The sequence below is a fragment of the Chlorocebus sabaeus genome, chromosome 11 (genome assembly GCF_047675955.1).
Source record: "Chlorocebus sabaeus isolate Y175 chromosome 11, mChlSab1.0.hap1, whole genome shotgun sequence".
In the NCBI taxonomy this organism is placed as follows: Eukaryota; Metazoa; Chordata; class Mammalia; order Primates; family Cercopithecidae; genus Chlorocebus; species Chlorocebus sabaeus.
In genome coordinates this window covers 54,523,387-54,533,887 of record NC_132914.1, presented here as the reverse complement: position 1 = coordinate 54,533,887, position 10,501 = coordinate 54,523,387, and the positions used below count along the sequence as shown (strand labels likewise).

Below are 10,501 nucleotides of genomic sequence, written 5' to 3'. Positions count from 1 at the left end.
GCCTCCCAAAGTGCTGTCATTACAGGCGTGAGCCACTTTTTTTTTTTTTTTTTTTTTAGAAAGTTGTATTTTGGGCTTTTTAACTAGCTTGTTTTTTAATTAGATTATTGACTTTAGGTTGGAACCCTTTAATAAACAGGGGGAAGAAAACATAGTTTTTAGGGCCTTATATTTAAATGTGTAAAGCAGGCATAGCTGGAAGGCAGAATACAGATCCTCACCCGTCAAGGATCCCATTTTTATATTGAATCCTAGGCCCCCCCAAGAGGGAAATGTCATGGGACAAGATGTGTGGCATTTTTATTGAGTGCCCCACTGTAAAGATGCTCCCCCAAGGCTGGCAGGCAGCCCAGTGCCGATTAGCCCACTCTGTGCTTAGCTTATTTTTATTTTTATTTTTTTTGAGGTGGAGTCTTGCTCTGTTGCCCAGGCTGGAGTGCAATGGCGTGATCTCGGCTTGCTGCCTCCCGGATTCAAGCGATTCTCCTGCCTCAGCCGCCTGAGTAGCTGGGATTACAGGCACCCACCACCATGCTCAGCTAATTTTTTGTATTTTTAGTAGAGATGGGGTTTCCACATGTTGGCCAGGCTGGTCTCGAACTTCTGACCCCAAGTGATCCGCCCACCTCCGCCTCCCAAAGTGCTGGGATTACAGGCGTGAGCCACCACGCCCTGCGTGCTTAGCCTATTTTTATTTTTATTTATTTATTTATTTATTTATTTATTTATTTATTTATTTTGAGACGGAGTCTCGCTCTGTCGCCCAGGGTGGAGTGCAGTGGCCGGATCTCAGCTCACTGCAAGCTCCGCCTCCCGGGTTCACGCCATTCTCCTGCCTCAGCCTCCCGAGCAGCTGGGACTACGGGCGCCCGCCACCTCGCCCGGCTAGTTTTTTGTATTTTTTAGTGGAGACGGGGTTTCACCATGTTAGCCCATGTTGGGATGGTCTCGATCTCCTGACCTCGTGATCCGCCCATCTCGGCCTCCCAAAGTGCTGGGATTACAGGCTTGAGCCACCGCGCCCGGCCGCTTAGCCTATTTTTAATGGGAGTTTCATCCTCAATGGTGAGTGCTTTCATTGTCCTTAGGTGCCCCAAACCATGTGTTTAAAAATTTAAATGCACAAAGAAATAAGTAGCAGTGTATAGTCGTAATAATTTGTTGTGAATAACTGTCATAAGTCATCTCTAAAACTGTATTTTTTATCTAGTTATTATATATGACTAGCTATACGTCTAGTTTTTTTTTTTTTTTTGAGACAGAGTTTCATTCCGTCGCCCAGGCTGGAGTGCAATGGTCGGATCTCAGCTCACTGCAAGCTCCGCCTCCCGGGTTTATGCCATTCTTCTGCCTCAGCCTCCCGAGTAGCTGGGACTACAGGGCCCGCCACCTCGCCCGGCTAGTTTTTTGTATATATTTTTTTTAGTAGAGACGGGGTTTCACCGTGTTAGCCAGGATGGTCTCGATCTCCTGACCTCGTGATCCACCCATCTCGGCATCCCAAAGTGCTGGGATTACAGGCTTGAGCCACCACGCCCGGCCTGGTTTTTTAAATAATACAAAGTAATTTATTTTTGGCATCCTCAAAAACCAAAGAGATTAGGTAATGTAGTGTAGAAGAGAGCAGAGTTTTAGACCTGAGAAGAATCTGCCCATGACTCTTGAAACTCCACAACGAAAGTAGGAGACCCCAAAAAAGGGGTGAGTGTCATCTTTTCAGAGGTTTTTTTTTTTTTTTTTTTTTTTTTTAGATGGAGTCTTGCTCTGTCACCAGGCTGGAGTGCAGTGGTGCAATCTTGGCTCAGCCTCCTGAGTAGCTGGAACTACAGGCATGCACCACCGTGCCCAGCTAATTTTTGTATTTTTAGTAGAGACAGCATTTCACCATGTTGGCCAGGATGGTCTTGATCTCTTAACCTCGTGATCTGCCCGCCTTGGCCTCCCAAAGTGCTGAGATTACAGGCGTGAGCCACCACTCTCGGCTGGTCAGATAATTTTTTTGGCCAGTTTTTACATAGAGTAATTTTAGGTTTTATGGCTGGCTGTGGGGAAAAGGGGTTCTGGTTTTTATAGCTGGTCTTGGGGGAGAATGTAACTGAGTGACAAGAGGACAGGAGGGGGTCAGATAAAAACTTCTGCTTCTGAGGCTGCTGTTGAGGCCTTTATTTTGGGGTATTGTACAGTGTCAAACCATACACAAACCATACACAGCAGCCAGCTCGGGTGCTGTTAGGAAATGGGCTTATTGCTGGGTCTGTGGGATATGTGTGTGTTGTGTGTGTGGCTGCTTCTGCATCCTCCTCCCCCCGGCAGCCTCCCCGCCTCCCCTCCAGCCACCCTGGGATTGGTGACTCTCAGCCCCTCCCCTCAGCTCCCCTAGACCCACCCAGAGCCTTTATCAGGGAGCTGGGACTGAGTGACTGCAGCCTTCCTAGATTCCCTCCACTCGGTTTCTCTCTTTGCAGCAGCACCGGCAGCACCAGTGTGTGAGGGTAGCAGGCAGTGCTCCCAGCCAGTTCCCTGATCCTGCCGGACCACCCAGCCCCTGGCACAGAGCTGCTCCACAGGTAGGCGGTCGGGAGAATGATGGATGGACTGGAGCTGGCACCAGGGGACAGGAACCAGCGTCAGGAGGGAAAAAGCAGATGGCAGCCTCTGATAGGGGAGCAGGGGACTGGGAAGGTGAGCAGAAAGCACCTGTAGGGCCGAGAACTGGTTAGTGTTTGGAGCCTGTGGCTATAGACTCATTCTTTCATACCAGAAAGTTTTTGCCTAAGTCTTGGGATTATCTAGTACTGGAAAATAGCATCCAGGATCCCTCCTCCAGCTCACTAAGGAAACAGACCAGTCCATGTCCTATAAATCTACCATCTTCCTTGGGAGCTAGAGTCCCCCGGCACCACTATAGCACTGCACATCTCCGGGGGAGATGTCTGATGGGGGAGCAGGGAAACTAAGCCCAAGGGCTGTACCCCCTTCTCAGAAATACTTTCCACCCTCTCTCCAGACCAGGGCTTGGACAGTGGAGTTGGGGGCTGGGGAAGCAGGGTCAAGCCAAGCTGCTGGTAATGAATGTCTCTTGTGCCTTCACCCACGCTGTATCTTCCTCTTCTCTCCCTTACCTGAGTCCTGTCCCTTTGCTCTCCCAGGCACCATGAGGATCATGCTGCTATTCACAGCCATCCTGACCTTCAGCCTAGCTCAGAGCTTTGGGGCTGTCTGTAAGGAGCCACAGGAGGAGATGGTTCCTGGTGGGGGCCACAGCAAGGTAAATCTCACCGGGCAGAGTACTGGGGACATCACGGGAACCTGGGACTCTGCCTGTCTGGACAGCTGTAGTGAGGAAGCTGGGGTGGGTGGGTTGTCCATCAGAGAGCATTTTTCCTCCCTTTCGATTTCTTTGTTTCTCTGGTCCTCTCATGTTCCCACTATCTCCAGCTGTGTTTGTGTCTCTGTATCTCTGCATGTCTTTGACACCTTGTACATAAAAGGTGCCCTACAAATATGTTGCTTGGTGGGTTGATTGATGGGAGACTTGGTGATTGGATGGTACTGTGAGGGGTGAGCTAGGGTGGTCTAAGGCTCTCTATGGTCTACCTCAGACCCCTTTGCAAGGGACAGATCCCTTCTATTCCCTGGATGGTATGAAACAGTCAGAATTTCTTTCCCAAATGGTCATTTGTGTGCTATTTTACCTATCAGTTATGTATATTGTTTTATTTTCAAAATGCAAATAAATTCCCTTATCTTTTGCTCATCCACTCCCAGTAACCTCAGGTGCTTCTAAGATCCCAACGCCTTCCTTCTCTTTTCTCCCTTGCCTGCCTCTATCCTCTGCTTAGTCAGGATAGGAAAACAACAACAGCAAAACAAAAAAAAATCGAGGGTGAACCTCGATTTCCACAGTTCCTCTACGAAAAAGAATAGGAATTGTCAGGGTAGGGATACAGGGGGAGAATAGGGAGGGAGTCTTTTCAAGGTTTTGAAATGACAGCAATTACATCGGTACAAATGCTTTTAAGATGATTACGGGTGGGACTTATTACAAATTCAGTGCATGAAGTTTAACTGCCTCTTCAGCTCAAATCTGTTTAGCATCTCATTACAGGAGGTGGGCAGAGTATTCAACAATTTGGGAAAAGTGGCTGCCTGAACGCCACATGCTGGGCCAAGGGAGATATTGCCAGGGTAGCCTTGCAGGTGGCAGTGGTTGTGCCATATCCAAAAGACCAGAACCATTAAAAAAAAAAAAAAAAACACCCAGGCCCAGGGAGTGCCAAGTACGGGCTGGACACCGTTTGGAGCCACAAAGTTCCAGCCCAGGATAGTTAGAGTATCTGGGTTTTTCTGAGACAAACTTGTTTCAGGACTTTGGCCAATGAGATGTCTCCTCTGCCCCTCTTGGTCAATGAATGAGAGGGATTGCCATCCTACCCCTTCTCCCTGAGAGTCTGTAAGGATGAGAGAAATTGGGGCAGGGAGAGGATAGTATATAGGTGTGCCTAGGCAACTGCGTTGGTATGTGTGGGGGTGCGTTCTGTGTAAATGCACTTCTGTGTGTGCACAACAGCCCAAGGATGCATGGCTTCTGGAAAGAGAGGCACTGCCAAGACTTGAGATTTGAGGTGAAAATCTCCAGCCATGATCATTGTTATTGTTTCTCTGCAGTTGCAATTAACTGGCTGTGTGGTGTGTGCCCACCACCCTGCTGTGCCCAAGTTGCTTAAAAAAAAAAAAAAAAAAAGAAATCACAGGACAATCAAGAGCCCGTGCTGGGCAGCAGCTCTAGAACTTGGGGTTCAGTTGTGGAAAGAAGACATGCCTTCTGAGCATGTTGCCTTCCTGGAATTCTAGACCTAGGGCCGAAAAGGGTGGGGGAATCACAGGGGCAGATGTGCGTCTCTAACCTCACCACGCCTGTGAATCACCTAGGGGGCAGCTTAAAATGCAGATTCTGTCTCAGGAGGTCTGGGGTAGGACCAAAAGTCTGCATTTCTAACAGGCTCTGCATAGTGCTGGTGTTGCTGTTGGTCCACAGGTCACTCCTGGAGCACCTACTTCTCGTCCAGTGTAAACCAGAGGAAATTCTGAAAGAAATCGGGTATCGGATTCAGGACGGGCTCAGGAAGAGGCTGTTTCTTGTGGGAAAAGGATGAGTGGATCCGGGTGGGAGCCTCCTGCCTCAGCCCTCTTTGTTTCTTCCCTAGAGGGATCTGGATCTCTACCAGCTACTCCAGAGACTCTTCAAAAGCCACTCATCTCTGGAGGGATTGCTCAAAGCCATGAGCCAGGCTAGCACAGGTAGGAGGTGGCCCTAGGAGAGAGGGGAGTGAGGGGCAGGATTCTGAAGATGAGAGGCCTGGGAGATCCTTTCAGATGGGAGGGAGATGGGGGATAGCTTAGTGAATTGGTGAGGGTTGTGATCTGAACCCCCTCTCATCACTGTCCAACTTCACTCCCCATTTAGACATTTGTTCTTGGTTTCACAGATCCTAAGGAATCAACATCTCCCGAAAAACGTGAGTAGCCTCTTCTCCCTCCCTATCTCTTGCCACTTTCCCAGAGCTCTGTGGGGCATTGGGCCCAGGGGCCATTTTGTCCAGCCCCTTCTCACCTGGTACAAACAATATGCCAGCTCCCACTGCTCAGCCAACCTTTCCTGAAAGGGAGAGGCCATCCAGAACTAGGAGGAAGCTGGTGTGAGGGGCATAGTGGACTCTCCCTCTGCTGGTTGGTCATTGGAAAACAAGAGGATCTCTTGGTGGCCCTGAAGATTCCAAGTCAGGCACCTGCTAGAGCAGAAAATTCTTGAAGTGTGGAGGAAGGAAAGGTGGGCAGAGAGAGTGGGTTTAGGGGAGACACGTGCTAACTGTGAGGAGTCATGCTTTGACAAGAAAAAGGAACAGAGACCAGAAACCCAGTCTCAGAAGTATTGACCCATGTCTGGGAAGATGCATCACTTTCTCATAATCACTGCTGACAATATTGGCCCTTTTCTGCAGGTGACATGCATGACTTCTTTGTGGGACTGATGGGCAAGAGGAGCGTCCAGCCAGGTAGGAGTGTGTGGGGGTACAGTGGAAGGGCTTAGGGTACTGGCAGAGTATGATAGAAGTCACGTGCCCCATATTATTCACCAGAGGGAAAGACAGGACCTTTCTTACCTTCAGTGAGGGTTCCTCGGCCCCTTCATCCCAATCAGCTTGGATTCACAGGCAAGCCTTCCCTGGGAACAGAGGAGCGGAGACCTTTATAAGGTAGACCTGCTGTAGTTGGGAGGAAGGACAGGGAGACTCTGCTTCTCCCGTCTCCCAACTCTGTCTTTGAACGCTGCCCTTCATAGCCAGCCCTTTGCTGTTGGATCAGGGTGTAGTTCACATTCAGAAAGATCCCTCTTACTTACACTGTTCGCTTTACCCTAGACTCTCCTACTGATGTGAATCAAGAGAACGTCCCCAGCTTTGGCACCCTCAAGTATCCCCCGAGAGCAGAATGAAGTAAGGATTGTTCATTAGAGAGGGGAGAGGGGACTGGGGAGGGGGCTGTGGGGGTTGCCAGCTGTGCCTTTCCTCACATGCTACAGGTATTAAAGCTCATAGATTTGCCCTGAAATACACTGCCAGTGCCCAGCACACTGTCAGTCAAACACAAAGACACTTAGAGGCACGTGTATATGTGTGTGTGTGTGTGTGTGTACACATCCTCCCGTCTTTCATCTTTTTCCTCTGGATCATGGACCTCAGCTGACTATTGAGCAGGAGTGAGTGTTGGGAGATGAGGAGAGAGGGGCTTCTCTGATGGGTAACTTCTATTGTTTGGACTTCATTCTTTTGTGGTCTATGCAAAAAGATGGAGAGATTATTATCTGATAATTACAAATACCACAACCAATTCACAGGCAAGCATTTGCCTCCCAGGCAGGCTGAGCCTTTTGGATCACTCAGAATCCTGGGTTACTGGGTCCAGAGGGTAGTCATACACAAGGATGATTCATGAAGAAATGCAAGGAGCTCTGAAATCTAATGGGAGTAGCAGGAAACCATATCTGAATCTCTCTCTTTAGCATAATGAATAGGAACATGGCCTCAATGTGAATCCTGGATCTGCCACTCTATCTGTATCTTTTTGGCAAAGTTACATACCCTCCTGTGCCTCAGTTTCCTCATCTGAAAAATGAAAGTGATAATAGTATCTCGCAGGGTTGTGGTTTTGAGGATTGAGTATAGATAAAGTGTTCAGAACAGTGCCGGGTGCATAGTGCTGTGTGCCAATTTTATAATAATTGTCCCAGTTTGGGGGGTGTGGGGGATGTCCTAATGTTTCCCCTGACTAGCTCTGTCTGGACCCCAGGCCTGAGTGGGCTGACAGATTCCTCACTTGGTATGCGAGTGTGAGAGTCCCCCAGGGAAGTGTCTAGTCAAAACACGAACCTTCTGCCTTGACACTGTCTTACCACACATAGCAATAGCAGCTCTGCCAATGGCTTTCTTTTCACTAGCTTCCAAAGAAGTGGGGCGGGGGGAGTGAAAACGAGAGGGAGAGGGATTGGGAAGGCTCTTAATCATGAATAGCCTCCTGCCTTTCTTCCTGTGTCCCTGTTACCCATACTCATTGGTCTCAAGGTGGCATGCCCAAGACCCAAGGAGCTGGCGCTTGATGATGCTGCCTGTGCATGAATTCCTGGGACCAGAGACTGGGTCTGGCCCACCATTTAGTGTTGGGTGAGAGGGCACAAAGAGCTATAATAACTGTAACTCGCTGATTACATGGTAGTTACTGTATCATTTTGCTCTCATTAGATGGTTATTTCAGTCCTGCCGACGGCCAGATAATTATACAAGCAGCTATATCTGGATGACATACTCTCCTCCAGCGTTATGCACTGGCCATAAAGATAATTACAGTGCAATTTTGCTATAGCATTTTATACAAATGGCAAAAACAAGTGTATTGTGGAAATCTACTTTTAATGCTTGTTTGTGCATCCAGGCTCTTTCAGAGGGACCCATAATTGCAGCCTTCATAATCTTACCACTGAGGGAGCATTCCCAACCTGTTAGGTGTCAGGCAGAATAGGACATAAGGTTTCTGGGAGCCGGATTTAAAGATTACATGAGATGGATCAACAAAGATCATTGTGTCATCTGATTTCATTCATGTGAAACTGTTGAAAAAGGAAGTAGGCCGGGCACGGTGGCTCACACCTATAATCCCAGCACTTTGGGAGGCCGAGGCGGGCGGATCACAAGGTCAGGAGATCGAGACCACGGTGAAACCTCATCTCTACTAAAAATACAAAAAAAATTAGCCGGGCGCGGTGGCGGGCGCCTGTAGTCCCAGCTACTCAGGAGGCTGAGGCAGGAGAATGGCATGATCCTGGGAGGCGGAGCTTGCAGTGAGCCGAGATCGTGCCACTGCACTCCAGCCTGGGGAACAGAGCAAGACTCCGTCTCAAAAAAAAAAAAAAAAAAAAAAAGAAAAGAAAAGAAAAAGGAAGTAATCCCTGGGCCTGTCCTTTCTCTAGGAGGTTTCTGGGAAGAGGAGGAACTGGATAAGGCAAGGGGAGCATTCCTAGTAGGGCACCTTGGACAGGGCTGTGTGTATGTCTGGCTCATGGGGGTGCCAGGATGGCATGAACTTAGTTCCTACTTCTTTGGTCCGCATGGGCCCCACTGGCCATGCACACAGGTGTGTAGAGTAATGTAAATATGGCAGCTGGGAAGGTGCAAGTACCTGCTGCTAGGAGAGTTCCATCCTCAGGCCCAAAGCCTGCAGGGCAGGCTGAGGGTCAAGACTCTTGTTCTTTCCTCTCACACAAACGCCCCTCCCCTTCTCTCCTGCTGCCCCAGCAGGTTTTAGTGGGAGTTTTTTTTTTAACAGGACATAAGATGTGATTTCAGTGTTTTTGTTTGTTTGTTTGTTTTTTGTCCTTAGCACTCCACTTCCGGACTCCTGGACTGCATTAGGAAGACCTGTTTCCCTGTCCCAATCCCCAGGTGCACACACTCCTGTTACCCTTTCTCTTCCCTGTTCTTGTAACATTCTTGTGCTTTGACTCCTTCTCCGTCTTTTCTACCTGACCCTGGTGTGGAAACTGCATAGCGAATATCCCCGATCCCAATGGGCATTGACTATAGAATCCCCTACAGTTCCTGTAGTGTCCTACATTAAAAATATAATGTCTCTCTCTACTCCTCAACAATAAAGGATTTTTTCATATGGATGATGTGATGTGTGTGTTTACTCATTTGGTTAGTGGGTTATTTCTGTTCCTTGACTCTTCCAGCTACATGGTAAATACACACATACTTATGATACACACACTTCATATTTAAATGTAAATAACTTTACATATCTTTTTGTATATATCTATTTCGTAAACAGTGCCTTACACAGTGCTTTGCACAATGAGTATCAGATTTATTTAGTAATTAAAATAAACACACGAATTTGGAAGATGGTTTCTAACACATAAAGATTTTCACAGACCAGTTTTAGATAAAGAAAAAACAGGCTGGACCTGGTGGCTCACGCCTGTAATCCCAGCACTTTGGGAGGCTGAGGTGGGTGGATCACAAGGTCAGGAGGTCGAGACCAGCCTGACCAACATGGTGAAACCCCATCTCTACTAAAGATACAAAAATTAGCCGGGCGTGGTGGTGCATGCCTGTAATTCCAGCTACTTGGGAGGCTGAGGCAGGAGAATCGCTTGAACCCGGGAGGCGGAGGTTGCAGTGAGCCAAGATCACGCCATTGCACTCCAGCCTGGGCAACAAGAGCAGAAAACTCCGTCTCAAACAAACAAACAAAAAACAAAAAAGGAAAAAGAAAAAGAAAAAATATATTCAGAATGACTTGTATTACTAGGATGGGCCTGGGAGACATCCATTCCTGAATCTGACCCTACTTAATTAGAGAAGGAGGTGAGGACCAAGGCTGTGCAGAGACCCAGCCACAGAGGAGGATGAATCTATAACACTATACAATTTTTCTGTCTCCAAATGCTGAGCCTGGTTTCTGTGACAGATCCTGGGGATGAAATGATGACTCATACAGAGAGTTTACACTTTAGCAGGGCTGTGGACAAGTAAACAGAACTTGATCCAGCTAGGACAGGGTGTGGACAGGGAAGTTACTACTGAGGCCAAGAAAGAGAGGAGCAGATATCTTCACTGTTAACTGACTGCCTTAGTTATTATAAAGGGAAAACATTATTTCCTCTGACTCCTCTCTAATATGCCTGTTACCAGCCCCTGCAGCTCTGACTTAACAGTCCCCAGAATGTGTAAGGCACTTACATGTGGTATATGCATGGTATGGGTGTCTTTTATTAATCTGAGATGTCAACTATCACAGCCCGTCATCCCAAGGGGGGTTCTGTACCCTAATGGAACAGCCAGTGAAATCCTCAGGCTCCTTATCTTAGCCTGGTACAGGCGCCTTTGTTATGCCCCTGAATTGCACTGATAAAACATCGACACATGGATTTCCCAAGGCAGTG

At 48.1% G+C, this 10,501-nt stretch overlaps 1 protein-coding gene across 1 annotated transcript; it reads left to right on the top strand.

Annotated features, from left to right (window-relative positions):
- The first annotated feature begins 2,421 nt into the window (after nucleotides 1-2,421).
- On the top strand, nucleotides 2,422-9,221 carry TAC3 (tachykinin precursor 3). The gene is made up of 7 exons (XM_008003723.3): nucleotides 2,422-2,567; nucleotides 3,150-3,268; nucleotides 5,208-5,301; nucleotides 5,490-5,519; nucleotides 6,003-6,056; nucleotides 6,423-6,497; nucleotides 8,935-9,221. Exons 2-6 carry the CDS (start codon nucleotides 3,155-3,157, stop codon nucleotides 6,494-6,496), a joined length of 366 nt encoding a protein of 121 aa, XP_008001914.1. The 5' UTR covers nucleotides 2,422-2,567; nucleotides 3,150-3,154; the 3' UTR covers nucleotide 6,497; nucleotides 8,935-9,221.
- Nucleotides 9,222-10,501: the final 1,280 nt, after the last annotated feature.

Excerpts from the sequence above, each read along its gene's own strand:
- TAC3 (XM_008003723.3), top strand. The coding sequence starts at position 3,155 with ATGAGGATCATGCTGCTATTCACAGCCATCCTGACCTTCAGCCTAGCT. Across the intron at positions 5,520-6,002 it reads ATCAACATCTCCCGAAAAAC|GTGACATGCATGACTTCTTT; the intron begins GTGAGTAGCCTC and ends CCTTTTCTGCAG. Across the intron at positions 6,057-6,422 it reads CAAGAGGAGCGTCCAGCCAG|ACTCTCCTACTGATGTGAAT; the intron begins GTAGGAGTGTGT and ends GCTTTACCCTAG.